Here is a 14,590-nt window from a genome sequence, read left to right as displayed (position 1 = left end):
AAGCAGCTCTGACACGTACGCACAGTGTCATCCCCAGTGTTGCCCCTGTCCCACACTGTTAACTGAAGTTCATTCTGCTGGGGGGGGGGATATAATACATTTTGTACCAAGAATGCACTGCTCAAGTACCTGCTGTTTACTTGCTTTCTCAGGTAACCTCCTACTCATGTTGCAGAGCTGTGCCACTGTATTTACCTTGCCTATAAATGAAATAGGCAAAATAGGAAGCGGTATGGTACAGTGGTGTAGCGTGGGTTGCCAGTGCCCATGACCATGCAGAGGAGAGGGAAACGGACAAGAGTATGTATACACATTCAACTCCACATTCCCCAGGATATTGCAGCTGCAGGGGTAAGGAAAGAAGAGTCACTCCAATGTCTGGAGAGCTCACTTCCTGGTTTGCATGGAGAAGCCGTTTTCAATGGAGCACAGCAACGGAAGCACGTAGCTGTATTCAGTGCTATTTTTCTATAAAAAGAGATGATGGAACTCACCATGTGCACCTCCCTTGTTCTCGCAGAATGACAATGACACCCACCTGAGAGGTGCTGGAACTGAGCTCCAGTGGAAGAAACCATGGCTGTATTGAGGCAGCACCAGGTGTTGACATTTTGCACACCTAACAAATGTTCTCCCAGGGCAGGGGTCTGCAACCCGCGGCTCCGGAGCCGCATGTGGCTCTTTTACATCTTTGCTGCGGCTCCGGGGCAGATACTAGCGAGGGGAAGAGGCGCATTGTGCGCCCCGACACTCCTCACTGTGGCGGGCGCTGTACTGGCTGTGACATCGCATGGGGCGGTGTGTGCGTTAGTCACGCACCGTCCCAACGTCACCTTCCCGCCCGCTGTCAGATCGTGGCTCCGGAGATATATTTGTTTTAAATGTCTCAATGGTTTTGTGGCTCCCAGTTGTTGTTTTTTCTTCGGAAACGGGTCCAAGTGGCTCTTTTTGTCTTAAAGGTTGCAGACCCCTGTCCCAGGGCAATCATCCCTGTGCCTGAATACACCTAAGAAGATTTGAAAAATAGGGAGTCTATTGTAATAATGAACTACTCTGGCCCCCAATAATTATGACTAACTTGTTCCATTGGTTTCAGTGGACCACCTATGACTCTATACTATACAGGTATTCTTGGAAATATTCCCCAATTAGTTCAATTGGTCTTATTTCCTTGTAAGGCTGGAAACCTGTGCAGAGAATCTCAGCCTTACTCAAGGCTAACTGGGAGCAGGAACCGCCATCTCAAAATACAGAAACAGGATGCATGGATGCCTTTATTGCACAGGTGTAAATGCTTTCCACATAACTTCAAAAACATAAGCCTTAACAAGGAGGGGGGGGAAATTGCCTTATGGTATCTGTTAGAAGCTCAGTCTGGCAGCTCATCAGTTATAAAAGAGAACAAGACATTAAAATAAACAGAAAAAGAGCTGCTGGATAATCATGACTCAGAACAAACCAGAGCACAAATCGCTCATACAGTAGCCAAGATTGCTCCATAAAATGTGGCAGCCAACTCTCTGGGAAGGGAAAGGAATGCCAAGCCTCAGTTCCACCAGTGCCAAGTGTTAAGTAGCCATGTTAAGAACCACCATGTTAGAATGCAGAATGCCAGATGCAGAGCAGTGAATTCTGTGGCAAAAGTGATGCTCATCCTGTGAGGCTCAGTTCAAATATATGCAGGCAGATTGAGGTCCGGGTTTGTGGATTCCTCAGCAAAGTGCCCTGTGTTCAGCCCTAAATTGTTTCAATTGGCAACCCAATGGGTCTAACTGGTGGTAGTGGCAGAGGTCATAAGTACTTCAGTGGAGCTATCCTTTACATTTCTCACCACATAGCATCATCCCAGGGCAGTGTGGGAAATAAAAATGGTGGATCATCCAGGAACCCAATGCAGAAAAACAAAACAACAAAAGTTTGAAGGAAAGCCCAAACAGGCATCAGTGATAAGTCCTGCCAAGACACAAGGACTTTTGTTCAGGTATGATGCCGATGTCAGGCCTATATCCATATTCACAGTCCAAGCCCCAATTTCATTCAAATCCACTCAACCTCTCACCAAAGCCGTGAGTTCACAGAGTGGTCTTAGAGAAGTCACTGCCCGCTCTTCCAATACTGACTGCTATTTAGGAATAAAAATGTTGACCTATTTTACAGGATTCTATTTGAATGTTCTTATGTGAAGTCTTTGGCCACATCTTCACCCCACATTTTAAAAGCACTTTAAACCTCATGGTTTCCCCCAAATAATCCTGGGAACTGTAGTTTGTTAAGGCTGCTGAGAGTTGTTGGAAACCCCTATTCCCTTCGCAGAATTGCAATTCTCAGAGCGGTTTACCAATCGATTCCCCTTTCCCTGGGAACTCTGGGAAATGCAGCTCTGTGAGGGGAAAGGAGTTCCCCAAGAACCCAGAACAAATGGCAGTTATATGACAGGATTAGAGAACCTCAACCTCGTGGCTTCCCATACCATGCTCCTCAACAGCCTTACTCTGCTATCTCCTCAAGTACTTTTGTTTTGTTTTGAAAGTTTTATTGAACTAGCTGGAGCAGGGGTAGACTTTGATAATATGGCATCCTGAGTGAGGACAAAATTTGCCCTGCCCCCAAATATTTCTTAGTCTCATGCCTCCCTCCCTCTCATGCCTTGCCTTCTGTTCTGTGCAGTGCTGAATTTATGTATAAGCTAAACAAGCTATAGCTTAGGGTGCCCCCCCCCTAAAAAAAATTAAAGGAAAAAGAAACTGGATGTACATTTCCAAAATATAAGATAAAAAAACCCAAACCTACATACAGCAACAGTGTTTTGTGTTGTGTAGGCTCCTATGAGTAATGGGCACAGCCTGCTAGCCTGCTCCCTAGTGATATTTTTATCACTAGTTTGCTCATTTCTATATATAGGGTGCCTACATTCTGCATGGACTGGTTGCATGGCAAGATGGGCAAATGGCTTTAGATACCTGTTAGGTCCACAAATTACCATATAGCATATATTCAACACAAAAAACAGCGGCAATTTGTTGTTGACAAAGGACAGCTGGACATATAAAGGGCCCCATTACCTTCAGTAGCTTAGGGCCTCGTCAAACCTACATCCGGCCCTGATTTTGTGCATGCTCTCAAGTACATTACATCTGACTGGGGCGTAACTTTGAGTAGCTAAAAAAAGGGTTTAAAAAGCCCCTTGCATCCCCTTGGTTTGGCACCCTGTGAGGAGGAACTGGCCACACCACCCTTAAACTGGCACTGACTGGAAGTGCTGGACTGGGTAGGGAGACCTGGATTGCCAACCTTCCCTGCCACACAAACTCACCTCAGAGCTCCCGTGTCCATCAGTGTCTCACCAAAATTTTTATTTCATTCAGAATAGGGACCTTATGGCAAATATAAAATATGCTGGTTTTGTTTTGTTTTCATTTCAATGAGTGTCCCATTGTGCTGTGTGATCATATCCTTTTCCATGGTATGGAAGTGTATGGAGAGTTCTCCTCATTTATTGCAAATCTAAATACAAAAATATCCTCCCCGCATATGGTAGGTACAGTAGCACTTTGCAAACAAATGTAATTTAATTTTGCACGAGAGTCTTATATTTTTTGTTCCTAAAATGTCTCTGGGCAAATTGGCACTATGGTACCATAATGTACAAGAAAAGACATTTTTGAGAATGTACGTGAGAATGTTTTTTTGTTTTAGTTTTAAGCCCCACTCTCTTCTATATATAGCCAGCCTATTACAATCATTGGATGATGCCCACCAGGAAACACAGTGGTACCTCGGGTTAAGAACTTAATTCGTTTCGGAGGTCCGTTCTTAACCTGAAACTGTTCTTAACCTGAAGCACCACTTTAGCTAATGGGGCCTCCTGCTGCCGCCGCGCCGCCGGAGCACGATTTCTGTTCTCATCCTGAAGCAAAGTTCTTAACCAGAGGTACTATTTCTGGGTTAGCGGAGTCTGTAACCTGAAGCGTATGTAACCTGAAGCGTATGTAACCCGAGGTACCACTGTACAGTGAGATAGCTGTTTATATCAAGTTGTTTTGACAAAGCATCACAATGGAGAAACAGGCCCTTTTAATTGCTCTGTTGTACTAAAAAATCATACAAAGGCTGTTATCATTCTTTTCGGGTTCGATCACCCAGTGTAAGTTAGTTGCACTTAATGGGTTTTTTAGTTCTGGCTAGTTTTGCATATTGATTTCAGTAATTTCATGAGCATATGACTTACTTGCTTTGGATCCAACCCCTTGTATTTACCCAGTAGTAACACTGACTTGTCTAAACTTATCCAAAGACCTTTATGATCTTTCTCCATCCAAATAAACAAATTTGCTTCCAGATTTGCTCTGTCTGTTGCGCCGCATAGTTGCTTAGCCAAAAAAGTTGGACAAGTTCCATGTGTTCAGTTAAAGGGGTGAGGGTGAGGCGCTTCTCTGTTGATATTTGCTGCCACTTACTTTCCAAGCAGCTAAACCAAATAGGTAAATAAACAGAACTTTTGGAATAATTTTAATATTACTCTAATTGTTAGATTTATCTACTTATTTAAATTGTTTACAGCTGCAATTGAAGGCAAGATCCTGCTCTCCAGGTAACATATAGTAAAATAACCTCCCACCTTGAAGAAAAACACATCATAATCAATTTTTAAAAAACAGCAGCAGCAGCAGCAAGATACTGCTGGATGCTAGCTGGTGTGGATTATTGGTATATTATATATGAAAATCTCTAATATACTGTATTAGATTTCTGGGGTTTCCCTGACTCTTTTTTCTTTTCTTTTTTAAAATTAGAAATAGTCATTTTGATGCTGTGATGCTACTTTGACAACTGCTGCAAACATGCCCACCAATTCGGCTGTTCACAGAGCCAGAGAGCAATGGCTCATAACTGGAATTTCCTGGCACACTCTTGCACCAATGTGAGGCAACCAAGGCTAACTGGACCACCTTTCAGATGCTAATGAGGAATAGGTTGGCACATCTTCCACGTTAATAAAATGTCTTGGCGACTCTTCAAAAATTTGTAGCCCTGCTCCTACCTGGACTAGTCAGATCTATAAAATCCACAGAACTATCTAGACATTTCATAGGTCTATGGTGCTACTGAGACTATAAATCTATAGGGGTTTTGTTTTTTTTAATCTATAAGTCAGGGCAAGTCATATTGGGCAATTAAACATGGTGGGCAACCATCATGAGTGGCACCTGAGCATGGCTTCCATTCAAAAAGCATGAGCTCTGCCTGCACACAGCTCAAATGACTCTGGGGCATGACACGGAGGGTGATGAGTGGCAGCCTGGAGAGAAGGGAAGTGGTAGTGTTGCTGCCCCTGCAGACAGTGGTGAGCAGGACAGGTGTCCTGCACTGGTTGGAGGGGGTGTTGGGAGTGGAGCAGCCAGGCAGAGGGGATATGTGTGATGGCAGGCAGGGGATCTGCCTTGGTTGGGTGGGTGACCCACCCATGGTGCAGGGCTGTGCGTCTCTTGAAGTTCGGCAATGACCATCCCGGGGGAAAAACCTGCTCTTTAGTGCTCATTCGGAGCTAACAGGAATCTGAGTTTCCCCCGGATTGCCATTTGTTCTGATATAGCACTAAAGAGTGGGTTTCCCTTGGAAGGGAGTGGGGCAAGGGGAAAACTCATTGGACCTGTTATGTACTGAAGTTCTCACCCTGGGCCAGCAGGGGGATACTGTAGATAGTTTTCACTCAGGTCCACATATGCAAATAAGGAACTGAAAGTGACGTTCAGTGATTGGATAGTTACAGAAAGTTGTTGCTGTTGCGTTGTAGTGGAGCTCTATATAAGCAGGCTGGCTGAACCCTTCAGTTCAGTTCTGTTCTGGCCTGTGAATAAACAAGAGCTGTCTGAAGAATCGCTGTGTCGTCTGATATGTTCACCCACAACTTAACAGGACCCATGCTTAGAAAGCATGGGTCAAGCGGGTAACTGCTAGGACTTGTGCTTTCTAGGCACAGCACATGTGGAAGTGTGGATGAGCCCTGTGTATATACACACACACACACACACACACACACACACTTTACAATTTGTTATGTGCTGTAAGCTGCCCAGAGTGGCTGGGGAAACCCAGCCAGATGGGCGGGGAATAAATAACAAAATCATCATCATCATTGTCCCAGCATAAGAGGTGGTGTTGGATCCTTGTGGTGGGGCAAGCTCTCCCCTTGCACCATGCCACAATCTGAGCACTGTGAGGCCTAGTATCTTAGAACCACAGAGTGAGAAGGGCCTTGTAAGCCATCCCACGCAACTCTTTTCTTGATGGAGAAGTTCCTGAGCTACAGTATCCTCCGACAGTTATAAGGTCAGGGCATCTCCTTCAGATAAGATTTCAAGCATCTCAACACACACAAAACTAAAGCAGCATCTTTATTTCATACATAACAATCAGTATAAAAATGTTTATTACATAAGAGCTGTTTTGTGTACACAATATATTATATTGCTATAAGCCGATGCAAAGACTGTGCTCATACTTCATAGTTCCACTTTGTTTCCAATATATTATATTGTTTCAATGCCACAACTACACCGTATTCAATAGAGCATGCTGCAGAAATGGGAATTGGCTTTAAATTAAAAAAAGCTTTTGCCTTTATTAAACGGAACATGTAAGACTGCATCGTGCCAAAATAAAAAATAAAAAATTGGTGTTTTTTTTTAAGGTATGTAGACACAAATCCAGGAAAAACTGTGGGTTCCAGGCCAGCGTTTTCAAAATCTCTCCCCAATTTTGGATAATCAATTTGTTCTGAGGAATTTCTTACAAGGAAAGGGGGGGGGGAACCTCCAAGTCAATAAAGAATTGAAATATAGTACAAAAAAGAAACCGGTCCAAAAATCACTGAAAACAAGAAGCCTATATAACTGTGCTAGAGAAGTAAAACTTAAAAGGAATAGTAAATATCAGCTCAGTGGTTTATAACGAAGCTAGTAAAATTCAGGCCAGTAATCTTAAAATGTAATGAACAGCGTTTTAACATTCAACACATGAAAGGTTAATGAAGGCTATGAACTTTGTGTAACATAAAACGTTTCAGATGTTGGAGTTCACCAGATATAATTGGATTCAGGGGGCGCTTGCTTCTCCTCGGCCCTTTTCGGTGAAGGCGTGTATTGCCTGTGCTTGGTGCCTGTGGGCCTCAGGCCATTTGTCAGGTTGGCTCCGTACCCTGAAAAACAAACCAGTTCAAGAGTGAGGAAACTACAAATGCAGCCCCCCCCCCTTTCTCTGTGAATGTTTCACATGGAAATTTCAATATGGACTTTGTGCCGGACTTCACACAGTACTACCATGAGACAAACATTTATTTCCGAAAGGCGATTTTTCTTGTTATATTTATGGATCTGCCTTGACATGTGTACCCTGCAGTAAGGTAAAGGTAAAGGGATCCCTGACCATTAGGTCCAGTTGTGGCCGACTCTGGGGTTGTGGTGCTCATCTCGCTTTACTGGCCGAGGGAGCCGGCGTACAGCTTCCGGGTCATGTGGCCAGCATGACTAAGCCGCTTCTGGCGAACCAGAACAGCGCACGGAAACGCCGTTTACCTTCCCACCGGAGCGGTACCTATTTATTTAATTGCACTTTGATGTGCTTTCGAACTGCTAGGTTGGCAGGAACAGGGACCGAGCAACGGGAGCTCACCCCGTCGCGGGGATTCAAACTGCCGACCTTCTGATTGGCAAGCCCAAGAGGCTCAGTGGTTTAACCCACAATGCCACTCGCGTCCCTGTACCCTGCAGTACTTGGTCACAAATCTACAGACAAGTAATCAAGAGGCAATTTGCTTGATTACCGCATTGGCCTGAATATAAGCCTCGCTTTCCCCCCAAATTCTGACCGTGAAAAGTTAAAGTGCAACTTATGTTCACGACCTTACGGTATGCAGCCAGGAGCGCGGGGCAAACAGCGCCAGGAGTGCGGCAAAGCAGTGCCTGTCCCGTGCATAGGCCCCCGTCCTCTCCCCCAAGGCTGGGAAGGGAGAGAGTGAAGAAGGGAAAAGGCCATCGGCAATGCAGCGCAGCTCTCCCCCCCCCTCAATATGCAGCCAGGAGCAGAGAGGAATGGAGTGGCTGACATTTGGGTATTTTTCTTTTTTCTCCCCCCCCCCTCCAATTTTAAAGGTGCAGCTTATATTCTTGTGCGGCTTATATTTGGGTCAATACAATATTCTACAGGGGTGCCAACTAGAATAAAATATTGGGGGACCCCAGGTCAGCCCCTCCCTGCATAATCAATCACATGATTGATTATCACTGCAATGCGCTCAAATGCACCTTTGTGGTTTTTTTGTTTAAAGATTTTTTTATTGATACAACAAGAAAAAAGAAACAAACACAAATGCCAAATTACACACAGGAATAGCTATAGACACACAATTTTCTTAGCAAACAATATAACATATATTGGTCTTAGCACCAAAGGCCCAACCTCCCGTCTATTCCATATTTCAATTTCATGATACTTATTGCCAATACACAAATGCACCTTTGAAGGTGACCCGGAAACTACAACTAATCCAGAATGCGGCAGCTTGACTGGCGACTGAGAGTGGCCGCTGAGACCACATAACACCGGTCTTGAAAGACCTACACTGGCTCCCAGTACATTTCCGAGCACAATTCAAAGTGTTGGTACTGACCTTTAAAGCCCTAAACGGCCTCGGTCCAGTATACCTGAAGGAGCGTCTCCACCCCCATCATTTTGCCCGGACACTGAGGTCCAGCGCCGAGGGCTTTCTGGCGGTTCCCTCACTGCGAGAAGCCAAGCTAAGGGAACCAGGCAGAGGGCCTTCTCGGTAGTGGCACCTGCCCTGTGGAATGCCCTCCCACCAGATGTCAAAGAGAACAACAACTACCAGACTTTTAGAAGACATCTGAAGGCAGGCCTGTTTAGGGAAGCTTTTAATGTTTGATGCATTACTGCATTTTGATACTTTGTTGGAAACTGACCAGAGTGGCTGGGGAAGCCCAGCCAGATAGGCGGGGTATAAATAATAAATTAATATTATTATATTATTATTATGTGTCACCCCCACCCATTTGAATGGCAAAGTCCATCAACTTTGGGAGGCCCCAGCCCCCTCAGTTGGCTCCTATGACTCCCTATAACTGTGGTAGCCATCTTTGTTATTGGGATTAACTCCCATCACCCCTGAGCTTTGGCAGGGGCTGATGGGCGCCGGAGTCCAACAATGTCTGGAGGGTACCATGCAGGATATTCCTGATCTATATGGTGCCAGCAACACCAGCTGATTCCCTGAGTGGATTCTGGTAAAGTAAAGGAAGACGTAATCTTAAAATTGGGCTTTGAATGGTGGAGGGGTACCTCCCTATGGCTGCTTAGCATGGCACAGGAAAAAGACAAAAAGACAATGAGACAACTAATGAATTGCTCTTAATAGATGATCTCAGGAGACTAATGTTTAAACTGTAGTGTATTTATTATATTTTTATCTTCTCCCACTTTATCCTCACAACCTGTGAGGTTAGTTAGCCAGAGAGAGAGAGAGAAAGAGAGAGAGAGGTCCGCTGCAAGCTCACATAAAAAGCAGAAATTATCAGGTAAGGAAATGGGTGGATTAAGTGCTGTCTAAGCGCAGCCAGAGCCTGCTAAATCATCTTGGATCTGAGTACACAGTGCCTAGTAGCAACCCTGTGCGATGGGATCGGTGGGGAAAGGATGTCAATAAACCCATACCACACAGATTGCATATTTTATGGAGGCGACGAGTCATATTTTGTCCATGCCACTTACTTTTATTGCAGTGCCTTCCATGCCAGCCTTCTCGACACTGGCATGTGTTAGGTTCAATACAGATCCCATACGATCCACAACCAGGTTCACAAACAGCTGCAATAAGACACCTACAGTTAATATCGAAAGCAAGTGTTTCCTTTAGTTTTAGGATCTTTCACAGCAGCACACTAACGCATACCCACTCTTGAGCATGAAGGTTACAAAACCCCGAATCTGCTGCAAAAGCTTTTTGAGGAAAAGGTTGAGTTGACTGAGCACTTACGCTTTGAACAGAGATCTCCTTGGTAGCCTTTGGAACACTTGCATTTATTTTTACCGGTACATTTGCCTCCATTTCTACACGGCTGGTGGCATTTGCCTAGAAATGATTAAAAAAAAAAAAAGGATGATAGCACTGCCTTTATTGCCTTAATTACAGATTTAACAGCAGTTATTACCTATGAGATGCAAATGGGACCACCACTGTGATCAGCAAATACTGACATCCCATACTCAATAGACTTTTGTACCCAGAATATAGGCTTGGCTTGCACATTGTATTTATACCACAGCTTAGCAGGAGTGTGAGGGCTCCAAGAAAAGAGATCATGGCTGCTTTGCTCTTCCCCAGGTCATTCAGCATCTATATGCCCTTACCCCATGACTTCTGTATCCTTAGTAAACACCAATCCATAAACCAACAAACCAGACACCAGGCAGCCCAGTGTTGTGAAACCTAAAGCTCGTTTTGGCTGCCTGTACCATCTTTTGGGAGTTAGGAACCTCAAGAAGAATCTTTTCAGTCTGCTGAAAATGGCATAAAATCAGGACTCACTGATTTCACACTGATCCCCCTCAAGTCCTGCTGGACAAATACATTTTCCTGGATAAAAACATGTTCCTCCATTGAAGCAGGTCGTTGTGCAGTTTGCTGGGGAAGACAAAGCAAAAGTATGAGACTGGATAGGTAGGCTTTCACCACCAGAAATGGATAGCTTTGGTAAGGTGCAACAAAGTTTGGGGTCTTTTCAAAAGCCAATTAAACCAGCCTCAGCGAAGGCGGAGCACTATTCCTAGCACCAAAAATTATATTTTCCTGCCATCACAGTTATGGCTCTGATTAACAGTTCGTTCAAGGCTGTCCTTTTATTGAACATGGCAGTTTCTTGCACGTGAAAGAGATGCTGTACCTCCAAATCCACATTTGAGTGCATTTGGTGCTAGGAATGGTGCTCAGCCTTCGCTGAGACTGGCATCCTAAAGGGCAAACGACAAGAAAAATGAAACTGTCCCAGAATCATTGGGGCACATTCTAAGGTTAAGCTTTGCTGAGACTCAGGTAGGATGTGCTAATCAGTTATGGTTTCTCTCAGTTTTTCATTTTTTATTTCAGTTCTCCATGTTTCTCCATCAGTTTGAGATTATTTCTTTTAAAGTCCTCATGAAAATTCAGCAGGATTTTAATGCGAATTTCTCCTAATATACACATTTTTGTATGCAATCTTGTTCCCCAACTATACTGCATTTTTTGTATGTCATTTTCATGAACATATGCATTTTAATGCACATTTTTTCTCAGTATATGCATTTTTTTTTCAGGCTAGAGCACAGTATCGCTAAAATCAAAGAAGCGCAGATTTCGAAAAATGGCCGTGTTTCCAGCTCACATATTGTTTCAGAAAGTGTGGGTTGGGCAGAGCTGCCTTTAAATGCTAACTGAATCAAATTCCTCCCCGTCCCTAGACTGTCAGCTAGGCTGTCCTGTCTGCTCTTTACTTTTCCTGCTCAAATTTTCTTGTTTGCAGTTCTCCTAATTAACTGGAGGTGATTTTTTTTTTTAAAAAAAAATCTGCTGTGAAAGCTTTGGTGGCTTAGCCTACTGAGTGAATGGTTAAAGCTCACAGGTCTCGTTGTAATCCTTTTTTTAAAGCATACCTTTGTCGCAGTTGATGCCATAGAAACCAGGTGGGCAAATACACAATCCAGGCATGACACAGAGTCCACCATTCATGCAGTGCGGAGTACACAGAGCTGAATGGAGAGAATCAACACTATAGTGAGATGTTGGCACTGATGCAGAGAGGAAAAACCTTCAAAGCATAAAGCACATTTTATCTTGCAACTCATACGACTCCTTAAGATGAACTGCCTCTTCTGCAGGCAAAATGAATTCAGCCTGAAATCGGGTGTAATAAAACCCTTGAGCTTTGATTTTCAGACACCTGTCTCTGCAAATTACATTTTAAAATGATAATATTAATTTGTGTTGAAGATTTTTCTTAGTTTGCAAAAATACACGCATTGTCGCTTTTTTCACATTGCGTTTTCTACAGATCAGTTACGTTTGTTGTGAGACATTAGTGTTGCATGCAGTATTAGGTTGGGAAGAAAAGAGGGGGAAAGCGGGGAATGGTGATTGGGGTGGGGTGGCAATGCTTTTTTCTACTTAGCATACGTGTGGGGTCAGCGTCACTTGTGTGGGTTCTCTTTCTATTTGCTTGTTATATTTCCTTGGTGGTGAGAGAGGTTGGGGGTAGCCTAGTGTTAAGTTGTGTGTGAACATATCAGACGACACAGCGATTCTTCAAACAGCTCTTGTTTATTCACAGGCCAGAACAGAACAGAACTGAAGGGTTCAGCCAGCCTGCTTATATAGAGCTCCAGTACAACGCAACTGTAACAACTTTCTGTAACTATCTAATCACTGAACGTCACTTTCAATCCCTTATTTGCATATTTGGACCTGAGTGAAAACTATCTACAGTATCCCCCTGCTGGCCCAGGGTGAGAACTTCAGCACATGACACCTAGGGTGTGGTTGGTTGTCTTTGGTTGGCTGTAGAGAAATTTGTTTATGTGTGTGAGTGTGTGAGGAGGCAGCCATATTGATTCGTATGCTGTCATTTTAGGCATCATGCTGCCATGGAAGAAAACTATGGGCTATATCCAATGTTAGCTGCTCGCTAACGCGAAGGCTAACAGGTGAGTTTTAATGTCGCTCCACAGGGGAATCCAGTGCAGCAAGTTTGCCAGCGGAAACTCATTGCTCAACAGATGGCACCGTTTACCGTGCAACCAAGTTACTCTCAACCTGCTTGTGCATTTTATTGTGTGACTATGTCTTGCAGGCACAAAACCTTTCACCAGAGGAACAAGTATACCACTAATTGACTTTAACTTAGCACTGCATTGGCTATAAACTGGTAAATTCATACTCTCCGACAGCAAAATCTGGTACATCATCTTCCTGGGTGTCACCTCATTTTCCTCACTGGACATTTAGGGAGCCATGATTTCGCACCACAATTTGTTTTTTTGGGGGGGGGGCACAGAGCCGCAAAACATGCGTTTTAGGATGCTGCACGAGATCACAGCCCACCCAAAAGCACTTTTTCATGGGGGAAATTGCACCGTGAAATTGAGCAAGATTACAGCTCCCCAAATGGCTGCTGTTCCCTTGTGAGAGAGAAACAGAACCTCCCATTCCTCCCCCCGCCCCGGACACTTGCGGGTTGTGTAAATTTGCTCATCCTTGTGCCTAAACACAACCACACCCAGGCATTCACTGAATGTGCGAAATGGCAGGAGAGACTACTGGGCCCCCATTGCATAGATACCAATGGGCTGTGAAGAAGAGACCTTTCTCATTATTATCACAAAGACCATCTATCTGGAATTTTTAGCTATGATTCCTGGGCCCTTCCAACTCTACAATTCGATTATTCCCTATAGTTGCTGGGAATCGTGGTCAGTGAGTGTGGGCTGGTTTGGGGCAAGTGTAGTAGGTGTGATTCTACTTCCCCCTTCTGGCATGCAAATAACGTGTGAGGGAGTATGTGGGTCCAGCCAGGTTGCCCTGAGTCTATAGTGACATGGGCCTGGGCGTGGTTAATCTTTTCATTTTCATTTCATTTACATATTTACACCCTGCTTACAGTCTCAAAGGCAAACCACTTCAACCTCGAATAATGATGGAAGAATAACTCTAGGTGCATGAGTGCTTCACCTAAAATAAATAAATATCGAGATACCCAGAAATGCCTGCCAAAAGCAAAACAGGGACAAATTACAGGCAGGGATTTACAAGGCACAGATCTGAGGAAATCCGAACTGATTCTGGCAAACAGGGCCCGCTGGAAAGGAGAAAAGGCTATTGCGCTCTCTCTCCCAGGCAGGCTGTGCCTCTGCACAGATGGAGACGCTTTCATGATCAAATTGGGACATTCTCTTCAGTAACAATAGCCGAGTAAAATAACTGTGGTACTTTTACAGCTAGTGTTCATTAGCAACAGCCTTTTACTTAATGTTTTGCCAGATGGACGCTCATTCAGTTGTTGGTCAGTCCTGTTCCGTCCTTTAAACCATTCAGCGGAGACTTCTTTATCTTTTTGTATAAACAATCTATGTTTTCTGAGAAGCCACAGCTCGTAAAATATTTTTCTTATGCGTTTAGATTTAATTTTTGGAAGCGGCCTAAGCCACATCTGAAAATCTCTACAAAACAATATTTTGAAAGGCAGCGTCTGCTTGGCTGTTCTCGCAGTGTAAATAAAAGCGCATGAAATAATTGAAGCCTTTCGATTACCTTTTTCGCAGTGAGGACCATAAAATCCATCTGGACATTCGCATACATGCCTTTCATTGCAAAACCCGCCGTTCCTGCATCCTCCAGGACATTCAGCTTCAAAGGAGATGGTAATAATTATTGGATGAATTGAATATGTGTTGTGTGAACAGTCTGATTACAGTCTGAGGTAAGAGCATCATAGTTTGTGGAGATGGAGCAGTGGGAGATGCCCAGGAAGTTAATCCCGGTGTCCAAATG

The 14,590-nt window shown here is 44.1% G+C and overlaps 1 protein-coding gene across 1 annotated transcript in view; it reads right to left on the bottom strand.

The window, feature by feature from the left end:
* Window positions 1-6,382: 6,382 nt before the first annotated feature.
* Window positions 6,383-14,590, bottom strand: part of WIF1 (WNT inhibitory factor 1) — a 41,289-nt gene continuing 33,081 nt past the window's right edge. The window contains exons 5-10 of the mRNA XM_081211787.1: window positions 14,351-14,446; window positions 11,701-11,796; window positions 10,601-10,696; window positions 10,049-10,144; window positions 9,784-9,879; window positions 6,383-7,198 (exon numbers count right to left, since the gene is read on the bottom strand). Of these exons, the coding sequence (XP_081067913.1) occupies window positions 7,077-7,198; window positions 9,784-9,879; window positions 10,049-10,144; window positions 10,601-10,696; window positions 11,701-11,796; window positions 14,351-14,446 (602 nt within the window). The 3' untranslated portion in view covers window positions 6,383-7,076. The remainder of the gene's footprint in view (window positions 7,199-9,783; window positions 9,880-10,048; window positions 10,145-10,600; window positions 10,697-11,700; window positions 11,797-14,350; window positions 14,447-14,590) is intronic.

Source organism: Podarcis bocagei (genome assembly GCF_964188305.1).
Source record: "Podarcis bocagei genome assembly, chromosome: 10".
In the NCBI taxonomy this organism is placed as follows: Eukaryota; Metazoa; Chordata; class Lepidosauria; order Squamata; family Lacertidae; genus Podarcis; species Podarcis bocagei.
This window is presented reverse-complemented; position numbering and strand designations above follow the sequence as displayed.